General features: G+C 44.9%; 1 protein-coding gene across 2 annotated transcripts in view; it reads left to right on the top strand.

Moving 5' to 3' along the window:
* The window catches only part of PLPPR1 (phospholipid phosphatase related 1), a 116,692-nt gene that overhangs the window by 62,653 nt on the left and 38,277 nt on the right, over window positions 1-15,762 (top strand). For both annotated transcript variants that reach the window (XM_028711836.2, XM_028711837.2), the window contains exon 2: window positions 7,493-7,601. In XM_028711836.2, the coding sequence (XP_028567669.1) occupies window positions 7,539-7,601 (63 nt within the window). In that variant the 5' untranslated portion in view covers window positions 7,493-7,538. The remainder of the gene's footprint in view (window positions 1-7,492; window positions 7,602-15,762) is intronic.

Here is a 15,762-nt window from a genome sequence, read left to right as displayed (position 1 = left end):
TCATTTGAAAAATAAGTCTTGAGAGCTATCTTACCCAAAGATGGCAACTAGACATTCCCTTTTGGCAACTGCAACCTTGGTTTAAGGAGCTATTTGGGGTGCATCTTATATATCTGAGTTTCTAACGCTGCTTGGGACTTATTTTCCATAGCTGTTCTTGTGTATATCCTTTGCCCTTGTTAGTTTCCCAGATGATTCCAGCCCATGTATATATGTATAGGTGCATTTCTGAACTTGTATTTGCAAATTTGCTTTACGCTCATCACAAGGGCCCTTCCAGGTGTACCACTTATAGTGCTATAGCTGCTGGGGGTGGGTGGGGAGGGTTTTCCATATTTCTCTGCATGCTTCCACATTGCATCATTATCATTATCATCCCATGCCTTATCAGGGTCTGAACCAAGTGCTGTGGCCAGTGCAATGTCTCAGTGTGGATGGGCACAGCTTCCCCCATCCCCACCCCCATCTTATGCCTTTGTCTGGTCAACAGATCAGTAGATTCTGACAGATTATACTACCGTTTCAGCTCTGAGATCCTATTTTAGCTCTGGGTTTGTGTACAGCCACCCATATCCTTGACCTAGTTCCAAGTCAAAGTTTGCTCGAGTGAAGGGACTGCTTGTGTGCTCAGGCCCCAGAGCTGAGCAAAACGTTAACAAACCTTTCATAAATATGCAAGGCAACTTTGAGGAGGAGGCATGTTATGGTTGCAGCAAAAATTGCTTGCCTAGTGACGCCGCTTAGCATTAATTTGTATTTCTGTCCATTGTGTTCCCTTATGGCAGGCAGCAGAAATGGTCACTCTGTGATCAAGGAGTAACTGAGGAGTTGAGCTTCAGCTTCTCCATTATTAGGGATGCGGGTGGCGCTGTGGGTTAAACCACAGAGCCTAGGACTTGTTGATCAGAAGGTCGGCAGTTCGAATCCCCACGACGGGGTGAGCTCCCGTTGCTCGGTCCCTGCTCCTGCCAACCTAGCAGTTTGAATGCACGTCAAAGTGCAAGTAGATAAATAGGTACCGCTCCGGCAGGAAGGTAAACGGCGTTTCCGTGTGCTGCTTTGGTTCGCCAGAAGCGGCTTAGTCATGCTGGCCACATGACCCAGAAGCTGTACCCCGGCTCCCTCGGCCAATAAAGCGAGATGAGCGCCACAACCCCAGAGTCAGCCATGACTGGACCTAATGGTCAGGGGTCCCTTTACCTTCTCCATTATTATGCCGTAGGTTAACTAAAACCCTTCTTTATCTGGGATAATATGTAATCTCTTTGGAAGCCACCTTACATTACAGACGTAATGAGTGAGTCACATGGAGCAGGAGCCTTTTTCTCAATCAACCCTGGTGTAAATCCAAAGTAGCAATTGCCATCTCAAGATAGCTCATTTGTATTGGTACTAGTAAGAGAATACAGCGGCCCTGAGCAGCCAGTAGGTGTGCCAGCACTTGAAAGAAAGAAGGAATAGTAATCAGTATTCTCAGCCGACTCTTCTGTGATCTGAGCAAGAGGACAAATGAAGAGCAATTTTTTAATGTTTCCTGAGGTTTCGCGAGTGTCTGAAAGGGGGATGGTATTTGGAGTACTTATAGGATTAAGACAGTGTTTCTATTAACTGCCGGCTTCTTGAGTGGAACTCCACGGTCACATTTATGTGACAGACCCGAGCTGGGAGTCAAATCCGTAATTCTCCAAATGGTGGAGCAGATGGGCCCAGGGCTCTTTGTGCATGGGTCAACAGGCTACCAGCAGTGGTTCTCGAAGGCGACTCGGAATCATAGCAAGCTAATGAGCGACTGACTTTTGGGTCAGGGAGTGTGACAGACAGATGGGTAAACACGCTGTGTTTATCGATGACTCCCTCCTTCACACAGAGCTGGGAAGAACAAACTCTTCAGTTGCCTGAATAGATGCTGCATGTGGCCTCACCAAGAATGCCAGCCAGCATTTCAGAGATCTGACTAGTAAAAACTAGTGATGTGTTGAAGGGATCTCCCGCATTTTTCTCCACCAGTTTAAAAACTGAAAGGGGAGAAGACAATTCAGAGACATTATCACGGGTGGGGTACACAGCTGTTGCTGTCTTCAATGGAGTTAAGAGGTGTTTGTGAATGCCCTTCCTTTCTCATTACCACCTCTGCACTCTTCTAGTTTTTCCTCCTATTCCCATCTTTCAAACATGCATCAATTTCGTTGGCATCATTTATTTACTGTGTGCTGCATTTTCTCTTTGTCCATGGGGGACTTTCATTCATTCATTTATTTACGGCTATTAGCCCATAAATCCATGGGGGACAGAAACATGCTTCGTGGGGTTGGGGTGGGGGTAAAATGACGCCATCAGATATGAATATTCTTAAAGTGAATAATATGCGCAATCATGCTGGGCTCTCCAACACTGTGCCTTTGGGCTCGAAACCATCTTATTTAGGTTTTTGCCCTGGTTTAGGGAGGTATTTTGGGAGGTGTCTGCTGCCTTTTTGACTAGTTGTTACAGTGGTACCTCAGGTTACAGACGCTTCAAGTTACAGACGCTTCAGGTTACAGACTCCACTAACCCAGAAATAGTACCGCAGGTTAAGAACTTTGTTTCAGGATGAGAACAGAAATTGTGCTCCGGCAGCGGGAGGCCCCATTAGCTAAAGTGGTACCTCAGGTTACGAACAGTTTCAGGTTAAGAACGGACCTCCAGAATGAATTAAGTTCTTAACCCGAGGTACCACTGTATTTGGGGAGGGTATTAGGTTGTTTGTGTGGTTGTACTGGGCAAGTCAAGTACATGCCATTGAGTATTGCCTACTCCTGCCTTCCCTAACCTGATGTACTCCAGAATTTTGGACTACAACTCCCATCAGCCCCAGCCATCATCGTCCGTGCTCTGGGGATTATGGGAGTTGTAGTCCAAAACATCTGGAGAGAACCAGCTTGCAGAAGGCTGGCTTACACCAACAATAGCTCTGTCTCCTGGTTTTCAGACAAGGCTTCCCTGTTCTCTCTGGAGATGATAGGGACAGAACTTATGACTTCTTAAATGCAAGGCATCTGTTCTGCCACTGTACTAGAATCCCCCCTTTTCTGTGAAATGGAACTTTTTCCAGACACTACCTGTATGTTTTCAACTATATCTCCTGAATTATGAGCGGACGAGATATTTTCCCTTGTTCAAAGGTATATAGTGAAAGTTTGAGCAGCCATGTTGTTTGTCTGGGGCGGTTATAGAACCTGTCAGTGTTGGATTTACATATAACCTAAACAAGCTATAGCTTAGGGCCCCACCCTCTTGGGGCCCCCCAAAAAAATTTAAGGGAAAAAAACCTGGATGTACATTTTCAATTGTATTTCAGTTCAACAATTACTTGGATAAAATAGTTTGTTATGTGCAAATGGCTTTAGATACTTATTAGGTTCAACACAAAAAGGCGATAATTTGTTGTTGACAAAGTACAGCTGAACATATAAAGCACTCCATTACCTTCAGTAGCTTAGGGCCTCATCAAACCTAAATCTGGCCCTGGAACCTGTAGATTAGTATACGCAGTGAACCTCCGCAAAATGTATGTGACGTACGTTCTATGCCGAATAAAACTACCCTAAAACATGTTCCATACAAGCAACTGGCTATTGAACTGCTTGTTTAGGATTCGTGAGCCTAGTGAAATGCAAGCAAACATTGCCTTGCCATTCATCATCCATCCCTCAGTGCATCGCCATTTTGGAGGCTGGGTTTCTTTTTTCCTGTGGCCTCCTTCCTTTGCAGTTAGCAGAGCAGTGAAACAGTTTAACTGGTGCTCAGTGCCAGTGACCCGTTAGAGGAGAGATTGCTCTGAACAGCCCAGAGAAGCTTCACCTACCCTGAGGCAGACCTTCTGTTCTGGGGGAAGCACTGCCAAATATTTGGTTTGGATAATGAACCTGCAGATGCCGCTTTTGTGGTTGCCATGCTTGGTGGGGCAGTGCTGGTAGGTGAGGGAGATGAGGAGTAATGTGGATTTTGTATCGTGCTGATAAATCCTTAGCACATAGCCTGCCTCATCAGTTTAACTTTAATAGGAGAGACTAGCTAGGTGCTGCTGAGAGAGGAATCCCTAGGGATAATGCAACCATTTGGTGTCGCTAAAGGAAACTGAAGGCGCTTCCTTTTAGAGGGAAGGAAAAAAGGAAGGAGAGGCTGCTTGCTTTTGTGGCCATCTTGCTCCTTGTGCCACTGTTGTTATATTAAATTGATAGTGCACATGATGCTTTACAACACTGATGGGAAACTTGTGGTTGTCCAGGTGTTTTTGAACACCAGCTCCCATCAACCCTGGCCTGTATTGCCTATTGTCATGGATAATGGGAGTTGTAGTCAAGTAACATTATGGAGGGCCTTGGGTGGGAGAAAATGTCACTGTCTCACTTTCTTTGTATCAGGCTGCTGTTAGAGAGTAGGAGCGGGAGCAATAAACCTGCTGTCAAGAAGTTCTTCCACCTGTATTTTATTTTCGATCCACCCTGCCATTTGTGTCTGTATCTTGAGGGTCTCCCCCCCCCCTTAAAAATCAGCCTTTTATTGGGGAGCACTGCTGTCACTCAGATACTGCAAATTGCCTTTGATGCAAAAATATCCCTGCGGCTAATTAGAAGTAGCCAATTTAGTACTTCCATTCTCCTTTTGTTGGAAAGAAACCTGCAGACATTGCTAATTGAAAGTGCATGGACAGGAGCCAAGTGCAGTCTCCCCCTTCCATGCAAGAGGATGTATGAGTATTTTCATTAGACAATAACTCAAAAATAATTTGTCCTTTTTTTTTTTTTTTTTACTCCTTTATAGCTGACATATTTTTTGGGAAATATTTCCTTGGTGGATCCCAGCAATTTGGTTTGCAACTACAAAACACTCTTTATTCCCCTTTTTGATAGCCAGTTACAAGTTAATTGTTTCACCCATGTGTTTTTTTAAAACTATTAAGATACTTTGGAACATTATCATTTTCAACAACACTGCCATGATGGTGGAGATGTCAAGGGCCATCTAGGTGCCCAGCCATCTTCACTTGGTCGCAAGCGGCTGATAGCCAGGTGAAAAAATGTGCCTGACAAATTTTGCACTGTGCTTATAAGCACTTTGCTTCCTCACAAAGGACACTTACCTATTCACAAAGCCTCTCATAAGGTAAAGGGACCCCTGACCATTAGGTCCAGTCATGACCGACTCTGGGGTTGCGGCGCTCATCTCGCTTTATTGGCCGAGGGAGCCGGCGTACAGCTTCCAGGTCATGTGGCCAGCATGACTAAGCCGCTTCTGGCGAACCAGAGCAGCGCACGGAAACGCCGTTTACCTTCCCGCCAGTGCAGTACCTATTTATCTACTTGCACTTTGACGTGCTTTCGAACTGCTAGGTTGGCAGGAGCAGGGACCGAGCAACGGGAGCTCACCCCGTCGTGGGGATTCGAACCGCCAACCTTCTGATCAGCAAATCCTAGGCTCTGTGGTTTAACCCACAGCGCCACCCGCGTCCCATAAAGGCTCTCATACTGACATGCAAATAAGGTTACCAGCTTTGTTTCTTTTCCTTTCTTTTTGCAGTACTCCTTAGCACATGACTCTTTCCTCATCAGTTTACTTCCCTTTAGCGGTGTTGGGGCTTCACTTGCTACATTTATCTTTGTCAATCAGCTGCTAAAGGTACAGGAGCCCCACATTCCTCTTGGTCAGACAGCTATTAAGGTACCTCGGGTCACAGATGCTTCAGGTTACATATGCTTCAGGTTACAGACTCCGCTAACCCAGAAATAGTACCTCGAGTTAAGAACTTTGCTTCAGGATGAGAACAGAAATTGCATAGTGGCGGCGCGGTGGCAGCGGGAGGCCCCATTAGCTAAAGTGGTCCCTCAGGTTAAGAAAAGTTTCAGGTTAAGAACGGACCTCCAGAACGAATTAAGTTCTTAACCCGAGGTACCACTGTATGGCGGGGAGGGGGGTATGGCAAACTTAGCTCCTTTCGAAATTCAACTTGTGGTGCCTTGAACTGTTTTGCTCTGGTCTTTCAGAGGTTCCTGAAGTTAAGATCAGATAATACAGTGGTGCCTCGCAAGACGAAATTAATCCGTTCCGCGAGTCTCTTCGTCTTGTGATTTTTTCGTCTTGCGAAGCACGGCTATTAGCGGCTTAGCGGCTATTAGTGGCTTAGCAGCTTTAAGAAAAAGGAAACAAACTCACAAGAACTCGCAAGACGTTTCGTCTTGCGAAGCAAGCCCATAGGGAAATTCGTCTTGCGGAATGACTCAAAAAATGGAAAACCCTTTCATCTAGCGAGTTTTTCGTCTTGCGAGGCATTCGTCTTGCGGGGCACCACTGTATTTGCAGTGGCTCAGTTCTGTTTCCTCCCAGGAACAGCAACCACGGTGTTGCTAGGCATAGTCAGCCCTACACTCAGAATAGTAACATTAGACTGTCTTAGTTTGGTGGGGTGCTCCAGCTCTCTAAATAAGTGAATTCAGGTTGATAATGCAACGACAGCGAATTCATTAGCATGAGCTAGCTCCCATCTTGCCTAATTTACCCTGTGTACGCCTCCTGAAAGCCCTTGAAGCACAGAGCAAGGGGTGGAGGTTACCGTCGACACTCTCCTGGGAAAAGAGGCAGAGATGTGGAATTTGTACGGCGTTGTGAATGGAAAATTAACTACAAAGGCAGTTAAGGAAGGAGAACCATGAAGCAAACTTCTTGCTCTGAAAAGCTTTTATTTCCTCTGGGAATAAGAGTAGGAGGAGGGGTGGTGGTTACAAAGTCAAAGAGCAAAACAACAACAAAAGCATCTTCTAATAAGCAGAGATGTGCTGGAGGTTACTGCCCACATGGAGAATTTATTTGAAGCTGCGGGCCAGAATTGAGCATTAAGACCCACACACATAATAGTTAAAGGTTGACATGTGCCCTACTTACAAAAGTCAGCCCTTTGTCTGAAGCCATTGCCTGCCCAAGTCCAATCTAGAGCCATAAATGCACCATAGATATAGAGGTAAAGTAAAAAAAAAGGTAAAGGACCCCTGGACAGAAGGTAAGTGGTTTGCATCCCCGCGATGGGGTGAGCTCCTGTTGTTCTGTCCCAGCTCCTGCCAACCTAGCAGTTTGAAAGCACACCAGCACAAGTAGATAAATAGATACCACTGTGACAGGAAGGTAAACGGCGTTGCCGTACTCTCTGGTTTCCATCACAGTGTCCCATTGCTCCAGAAGCAGTTTAGGCATGCTGGCCACATGACCCGGAAAGCTGTCTGTGGACAAACACCAGCTCCCTTGGCCTGAAAGCGAGATGAGCACCACAACCACAACCTTTGACTGGACTTAACAGTCCAGGGGTCCTTTACCTTATTCAAAGGCAGATTCATTTGTGCCTATCTGAAACCCTTGGTGCTTCTACATGTTTTCTGACCCGCTCATAATGCGCATAAATCTGACAACAGTCAGTGACCAGTCTCCAGCCTTTTAAGTGATCCAGGTTTTTCTTTTTCGTCAGCCTTGAATAACTCTGGACGCTCTGGCCTCAAGGGCTGTGATAAGAAATGGCTTTGGGGAACAACACGCAGCGAAGTTACTCCATCATCCCATGCTTCATCTTCGTCGAGGTGAGTGCAGCTTTGCGACTTCTGGGTCTGGCGGGATGATAAATGTTAATGTCATTGTGCTGGGTTAAATCTGGAGAGAAAATGCATTGCAGTTCTTGATGGGATCATGATCCCGAGCACATTGACTTGTATGGATAGCTCAGTTGGTTAGAGCATGGTGCTGATAACGCCAGGGTTGCAGGTTCGATCCCCGTATGAGACAACTGCATATTCCTGCATTGCAGGGGGTTGGACTAGATGATCCTCAGGGCCCCTTCCAACTCCTGTGACCTATTATCTAGGCATGGAGTCAGCTTGCAAGAGTGTATTGATTTGATTGTTTTGACAGGGCTTAAGAAGGCTAGGTCTATGAAAATATGATTATACTGTTTCCATTTTCGTGGCAGGTCAAATTTATATTTTGAGTTACAAACCCTCATGCATACGATTTTTAAAAAATACAATTGATTCAAACTTGGTTTTATCTCTTTGTCTGAAACTACCTAAACAGAGGATGTTGCATGGTATAGAAGGTGGAGATTATTATGGAGGGTTAGACAGAGTGCTTTGATCGTCTGCAAGAGGAGATGATGATGATGATGATGATAAATTTTATTTGTATCCCGCCCTCCCCGGCCGAGGCCGGTCTCAGAGCGGCTAACATCATAAATACAACACAATATGCATAAAAGAGACATTCATTAATTAAAATACATCTTAAAATTAATTCTTAAAATTAATTCAGAGATGCATCTGATTCCGTGTCTGTGCTGAAGAACAGAGCAACGCAAAAATAAAAAAATAAAATCCTCCACATGGAAAACCAGCATGTCATGGAGAAAGAACCTTCTTAACTTTGCCTTTTTCCTGACACGTTATTTTTGTGTGTGTGGATAACTTCCTTTCATGCAGAAACGTTTGACGGTGCCATCCCCCTTGTTCCAAATCCAAAGTGACACAGTCTAGGAATGAATTTGTTTCCTTATCTGCTGTTTGTGTGAACTGTGCCTCAGTCTCCAAGGAAACCCTGAGGGTGTTTTTCCTTCCTTTCACAAAGCTAGGCAACAGGCAAGGGAATAAATCAATCTATCATTCCTTCACCCTATCAATATTTTTGTAGGGAGCAAAAGAGATACACCATGTCTCTGAAGTAAGATCTTTTAATTTATAGCCAGCCACAACTATCTCTGAAGACTTCTTTCTCTTTTTTGGCCCTCTAATGTGTGAATGATGAGTCTGTCTGAAAGTGCAGGTGAGAGAGCTATAAATTGGCCTTTCTGTAGTCAAGGCTGACATGAACATAAAAATAAATCAAGGAACAGCATTTGGGGGAAATGTGAGCATGGTTTGCTGTTCCGAATATCCTTCTGCTCTGCTCGCTACAAATAAAGCCAGCATTCACAGTTGATTTAAGGAGCAGAATGAAAGTGTGTGGCTTCTTTAAGCAAGTATGTACACGCACATACACATACACATAGAGATGTCTACTAGTAGTCTTGTTTATAGATTCTCTTAAAAACACATTTCTACAATTTTGTTAAAATTACATCCATGGTAACACAGAAGCCACCTTATACCAGGTCAATGTGCTTCTAAACTGTTACTGCTTTATGAGAGGGATTGTGCAGTTAAATTGTGCTAAATTGCTCTGTGGCTCTAGCACATTAAATCCATTTTTAAAAAATATTTGGAGTTTTGTGGTTTAGAAGTGATGGAGAATGAACTGAAAGGTACGGGGTGAGCAAATGGTTAGCAGAAAGGCATGTAAAGCACTCTAAAAGTGAATCAGGATGAATGCAGGATGAACGGTTATGGTCATATAGCTATCCTGCAACCAAATCAGCACAAATCCTCAGTAAAGACCAAATATAACCTCACATCCATAAGCTTTCTGCAAGCTCAATGAACTGGTTGTCTGGAGGAACCCTTAGAACAGTGATGCAGTACTGTTCACATACACATGATTGCCAGCAACTCTCGAGGGTTTTGGGGAGGGGTCTTTAACCCTACTTAGAGACACCAGGGTTTGAACCTGGGACCTTTTCGCATGCAAAGCCTGCACTGTACCACTGATCTACAGTCAGTATTTCCCTGTTGCGTTCTGCAAGGTTGTTGTTAATAAGCAGCCGGGGGTTGATCTATGAAAAGAGCAGTTAGCTGCCCACCACATGATAGAAATGTATACTGGGAGTCTGACCATAAAGATGAGCTCTTGTTGAGAGCCAGCCCCAACTTCCCTTCCCTGTTTTCAGCTAATTTTGCCATCTTTGTCTGCACTTTGGCACCTTCTTCTGGGCATCTTGCCATTCGGAGCTTGGGGGTTTTAAGCATGACATTAGGTGAGAGGATTGGATTGGTCTGCCCACTGCTGCTGTGTCAAGGCTTCAGCAAATCCTCTCTCTCTCATGGTGGGATGTCAAGAAGCAGAAAAACCAGAAGAGTTCTTACCAAGCACCGTATTTTTCGCTCAATAAGATGCACTTTTTCCCTCTTAAAAAGTAAAGGGAAATGTGTGTGCGTCTTATGGAGCGAATGCAGACTGCGCAGCTATCCCAGAAGCCAGAACAGTGAGAGGGAGTGCTGTGCCGTGCTCCCTCTTGCTGTTCTAGCTTCTGGCTTAGCCGTGCGAAGACTCCGCAGGGCACGGGGAGCCTTCATCCTCCAAAAACTACGTGCGCCTTATGGTCAAGTGTGTCTTATGGAGCTTATTCAGTATTCACGGTAGCTTATTCAGTATTCACAGAGAGAGAGACGAAGGAATGCGGTTGTGCTGGTCCCGGGGGGAGGTTGCCGTGGGGCGAGGTCCAGGACCTGAGTCGAGGGTCGGCAGACAGTCCTCCATGGGTGAAGCGGGGTCCAAAGCGAGGAGCCGGGCAAGGACAGGAACTCTGGAGGAACAGGACTGGGTGCTGGCCGAAACAGCTCTTCAACGACGTTGAACCTGGGACCGGGCTGACTGGCCTTTATCTTCTCTGAGGCCAGGGGCGGTCCTGGCCCCCAGGAGACCCGCCTCTCCTGGCCTTAAGGTGAGCACTCCTCCTGGGAGAAACCAGTTCCCTCCGCCTCTCTGCCCTGAGCCTCTGCAGCTCCAGAGAGGCTGGAGGGTTACTGGGCCCAGGGGGAGACTCACCTTCCCCTGACAGGGCTGGGAGAGGCGCACCTGCAGGCACTGTGTCCTCAACCACCTCCGGAGCCGGAGTGGATTCACCTGGTGCCTGCTCCTGAGGATCCGGCACAGGTGCGGGCGCTTCAGAATCAAGGCCCTGCCCCAGTTCAGCCGGCCCTGGAGGCGGGGACTCCTGTGCAGGCTGGGATTCCTCCGGTTCAGCCTCTGAACCGAATACCCAGGCCATCACAGCGGTCTCTCGTAGATAATGGTGTTGCTCCAAGTAAAGTCCCGCCCCCTTAGCCCCTCCTATTCTACGTCACTCCTGTGCCAGCTGATCTGTGCTTTCTGCCTCTGAGCTTTCTGTTCTACTATCCTCAAGGCATGCCTGGTTCTGGGAGACAGGGGGTTCAGGAATGCTTTCAAGAGACGCTGACCCTGTTAGCTTTCTCTCCCCTGGTGCTTCTTTTCCTGCTGATCCCCCAATATTTCCCAGCTTCTCCCCTCTGTAGCCTCCCCTCTCACCTTCTGCAAACCACTGTTCTAAATCTATACTGTCCTCCTGTTCTCGAGAAGGTACAGAAAGGGGGGGGCGGTTTCCTCCATTCCTCCTCAGTCCAGCCCCTGACATGCTGTCATGATCACCTACTGTGTGTTGCCTTTTCCTTATTGCTGTCTAGAGTGATAGGATGTGCAGGGCATTCTCTCTCTCTCCCATGTAAAAGGCCAAACAAACCTACTCTCTCCTCTGCACCTACCCATGCCCATACCAGTGAAAGCTTCAGGAGGAAGAGGTGGGCAGAATTGCAGAAGTGCTCGTTGACCCCTGGGACAGGATTACATAAATTGGGCTCCAATCTGAAAATGAAGCTAGTCTTGCTGAAACAAAAATGCAGCCGCATGACAATACGCTTGATTAAAATATGACAGTATTACCAAGAGTAAATAATAATAATAATAATAATAATAATAATAATAATAATAATAATGCCTTTCTGTCTCAGTAATATGACAAGTTTTACATCCCAAGATCATTCGCATCTCACTTTCAGTTCCCGGGTTACATATTATTACATATTCTGACCTGGAGCTATGTGCTGTAAGAACTTGTGATGTACTACTGGCTTTAACAAATTCCTTTTTACGTCTGGATTGTGAACTTTTCAGTAATAGAGAGGATGCATGAGACATATAATCTATAACAGCAGAAAGGTTAAATCAATGTTTCGGTCCTTAATTGGAAGAGCTGTTTCCTATTTAAACTGGACAAGAAGGTGAAGCAGAGGCTCATTAAAATAGTTCCCAAGCATTTATCAAACCAGTACCTAAGGAACTCAGAAAATGAAGATTTTTGAAGACACTGAGATCAAAGAATTATATTCAGCTGAAAATTGCCTTGTGGGATTGTACCGAAGGTTCATCTATGCCACAGTCTTCTTTCCAACATTAACCAGACAGAGATCTCTGAAAAGTTTGTGGCATCTGTCAGTCAGAGGAATACTGCCAGACCTGGCTAATTACCACTGCGAAACTTAATGTTTGTGTCCATACATGATGTTTAAGCAGTGGTGAAGAATCTATGATCCTCCAGAAGGTGCTGGACTCCAACTCCCATGAGCCTCAGCCAGCATGGCCAGTGGTCAGGGAAGATGGGAGTTGTGGTTCAGCAACATCTGGAGGGCCACAGGTTCCCCATCCCTGAATTAAACCATGCTTTAGCAATACTTGCACAATGCATGCCTCTTTCCACACTGTTGCGAGAAGGACTTCTGCAGCCTTTAGTTTCACATTCACATCATTCTTTCTCTCTTTTACATATGAACCAGAGATCGTGGTTTAAAATGAACTTCTCAGTTTCAGACCAAGCCAGCTTTAAACTATGGTTTATGAAGCTGGCTTGCTTAACTAACCAGCCAGTATAATTACCAGCTCTGTATCCCTTGTGGCTACTATTTATAGATGGATAATGGTTACAGTAACACTCACAGATCAGCCTTTTATTTAAGTGCTAGCCTGGTAACCATACGGTGACCGGGAATGGAATGCAGGCTAGTGATTGGGCCAGTAGAGGAGGAATAGAGTGCTTTGTTCTCCTCTGTCCATAGTATAGAAACCAGCAGAAAAGTACAGCTGTCTGTCGCCTCTCTGCCAGCCCTAGACTAGTAAAGCATTTCATGGGCTAGTAACTCTTATGACCTTATTTAGAAAGCTGCCATAGAAAGGCCCACCATCATTTTAAAAAAGCTATAACTGTACTTTGCAGCAATAGCAGCAGTTGTGCATTTCCTTAAAAAGTACTGCCTTTTATTTCTTGGGAACTTAATTTAATTTTGTCACACAAACTTAGGTTCTAGCATTTTCAGAAGAGACAGAGTACCGTAATTATTTCTATCCACTCTTCCTATTACACTCAAAATTTTTATAAATCTCTTATCATAAATCTCCCATCCACACCTCTTTAGGAATATTTCCCCCATAAACTAACCACCTCCCAAATTTCTTAAGCCCTCCTTTGTGGGTACGATGCAAACTTTTGATTAATTTATTTTCCTTTTTTCTGTATTACTTTCAACTTCATGATTCTAAATATATCTTTGATTTATAGAACATCTATAGATAGATATCTCACCCTCAACAATTTTGAAAAGCTAGCTGAAGCCATGCTGATTCTTCCCTCACCAAGACTTGTTCTTCTGTATGCTTCATAAATGGTGTTTTCCTTTTTTTACCTTGTACAGACATTAGTTTGACAGGTCTGGATTTTTTACATTTGTTTAATGGTGTTATATCAGTTGTCTTCCAGTCTTCATGTAAGAGGTGGACTTGACTGATAAGCATTTATTTGTTTATTTATATACTGCTTTTTGGCCTAAAGGCCTCTAAAGCAGCAAATGGCGTATTAAAACAAAATATACAGTAAAGTATAATTAAATGTAGTCATTCAATTGAAACAATATAAAATATGTTTGTTAGTTGAAGAATAATGTCACATTTTGGTTCTTTAAGAGCTTTTGTGTGGAATGCTGTCTGGTTTTGGTTAATTGTTCATTTTCATGTGTCCGTTTGTCTGGAGACATTATATCTTTGGCATCTATACTTGACACAGCTCTTTGCTTATACAGTCATACCTTGGTTGTCAAATGGAATCCATTCCGGAAGTCCATTCGACTTCCGAAAATGTTGAAAAACCAAGGTGTGGCTTCTGATTGGCTGCAGGAGCTTCCTGCACTCAATCAGAAGCCATGTCAGACATTCGTCTTCCAGAAAATGTTCACAAACCAGAACACTCACTTCTGGGTTTGCAGCGTTTGGGAGCCAAAACGAACAAGTACCAAGGCGTTTGGCAACCAAGGTACGACTGTACCACAATGGTTCACACCCAATATCATCAACTCCAAAAGCCAATGAATTTTTTTAATGAATCCATACCCATTTCCAGGTGGAATCCTTTGCAATGGCTTACCAGTTGAGTGCACATAACCTGAAGCAGTTCTGAAATTATTCAGTCATCTTTAGTAGAGTCAATTTTACCATAGGAGTGTTCCAGCATCAGTGTACTAGAAATGAGTCTCTATGACCAGACAAATCGCCAAGGCATGTGATTTGTGATGGTACTAATGGGATGTACATATCTTATCATTCTTTCCTCTGACGAAATTAGAAGGCGTGGGGCGGGGAAGACTGCCAAGGCTTAAAAGTTAAGCCATGCTGCAGCTCTGCAGTTCAGAATACCTTACCTCATCAGATTGGCTCCTTTTTGAGATAGAGATATTGCCTGGAGAAGAGTATCGCACGCTGGAAGGAAACCGTTCTTGACAACTCAATTTATAACACACTCGAGAGAAACTAGGAGATTTTGAAGGATAATTAAAACCAGAGTGACATACTGGGAAGTGCATCAAAGTACGACGGTGTTGTCAAGCAAAGTGTCTGAAGCAAGCAGTTGCGCAGAATGTGCTGGATTTGAATTGGTCCTTCTGGGATGTTTACCATGCTGCTTCATCAGAGCAAACCTGTCTTAAATGGCTTGGGTTTGTTTTTATTTGGACAGATTGGGTCATCATCAATGTCTGCTCCTTAAATGTCTTCTCAATCAACAGAGCTTCCCTTGGGTAAAGACATTCCCTGGAATGTTCTGCCATAGCATGAATGAACAGCCTCCCCTATACATAAAGCCCATTCAAAAGGAAAACTATATACTGGGGAAAGCTTATAGTTTAGCTTTCTCACTCACATGCTAACGGTCAAGTGTATGTAGATCTTTTATTTTGGCCATTGGAGTTTGTGGGGAAAGTTGCTGAAAATTTATTTTCTCTCCCTTCCATGGCCATCCTTAATTCACGAATGAGCGAAGAAAATGCATTTGAAAATTGTAAGATGGTTGTACAATGGTACCTCGGGTTACAGACACTTCAGGTTACAGACGCTTCAGGTTACAGACTCCCCTAACCCAGAAATAGTACCTCGGGTTGCAGACACTTCAGGTTACAGACGCTTCAGGTTACAGACTCCCCTAACCCAGAAATAGTACCTCAGGTTAAGAACTTTGCCTCGGGATGAGAACAGAAATTGTGTGGCGGCAGTGCAGCGGGAGGCCCCGTTAGCCAAAGTGGTACCTCAGGTGTCAGGGAACTGCTAGCGGCTCAAAGGGGAGAGATAGAAGGGCAGTTGAGTTACAGGGAGCCTCTGAAAATCTTGCGAAGCAGTTCCTTTTCTGGCGAGGAAGAAAGCCCCACTTCCAGTGGAGAAGAGGTGCAAGGACCAGAGGATGCTAGGAAGAGCCTTAACCCCGAGCCTGAGCAAGCTGGAGAGGAAGGGAGCACGCCCTTGCCATCGCCCATCCTGTGCAGTAGTCTGAGGCACAGGGAGGGGTGGAAAAGGCTGGGGGTGATGAGACTTTTATGTTGGGGGAGGTACAAAAACAGACCACTCCCGGATTCTACTAGCGATTGAGCCAGACATGAACTTATGACGCTTTTCACTGTAAATAGTTTGCACCAAAATAAAGCCTGTAAAAGACAGGTCGGAGTCTTGCTTGGTTACTCGCGAGCAACCGCAACAGCACCTGACATCAGG

This window comes from Podarcis muralis, chromosome 17 (genome assembly GCF_964188315.1).
Source record: "Podarcis muralis chromosome 17, rPodMur119.hap1.1, whole genome shotgun sequence".
Taxonomy (NCBI): domain Eukaryota; kingdom Metazoa; phylum Chordata; class Lepidosauria; order Squamata; family Lacertidae; genus Podarcis; species Podarcis muralis.
This window is presented reverse-complemented; position numbering and strand designations above follow the sequence as displayed.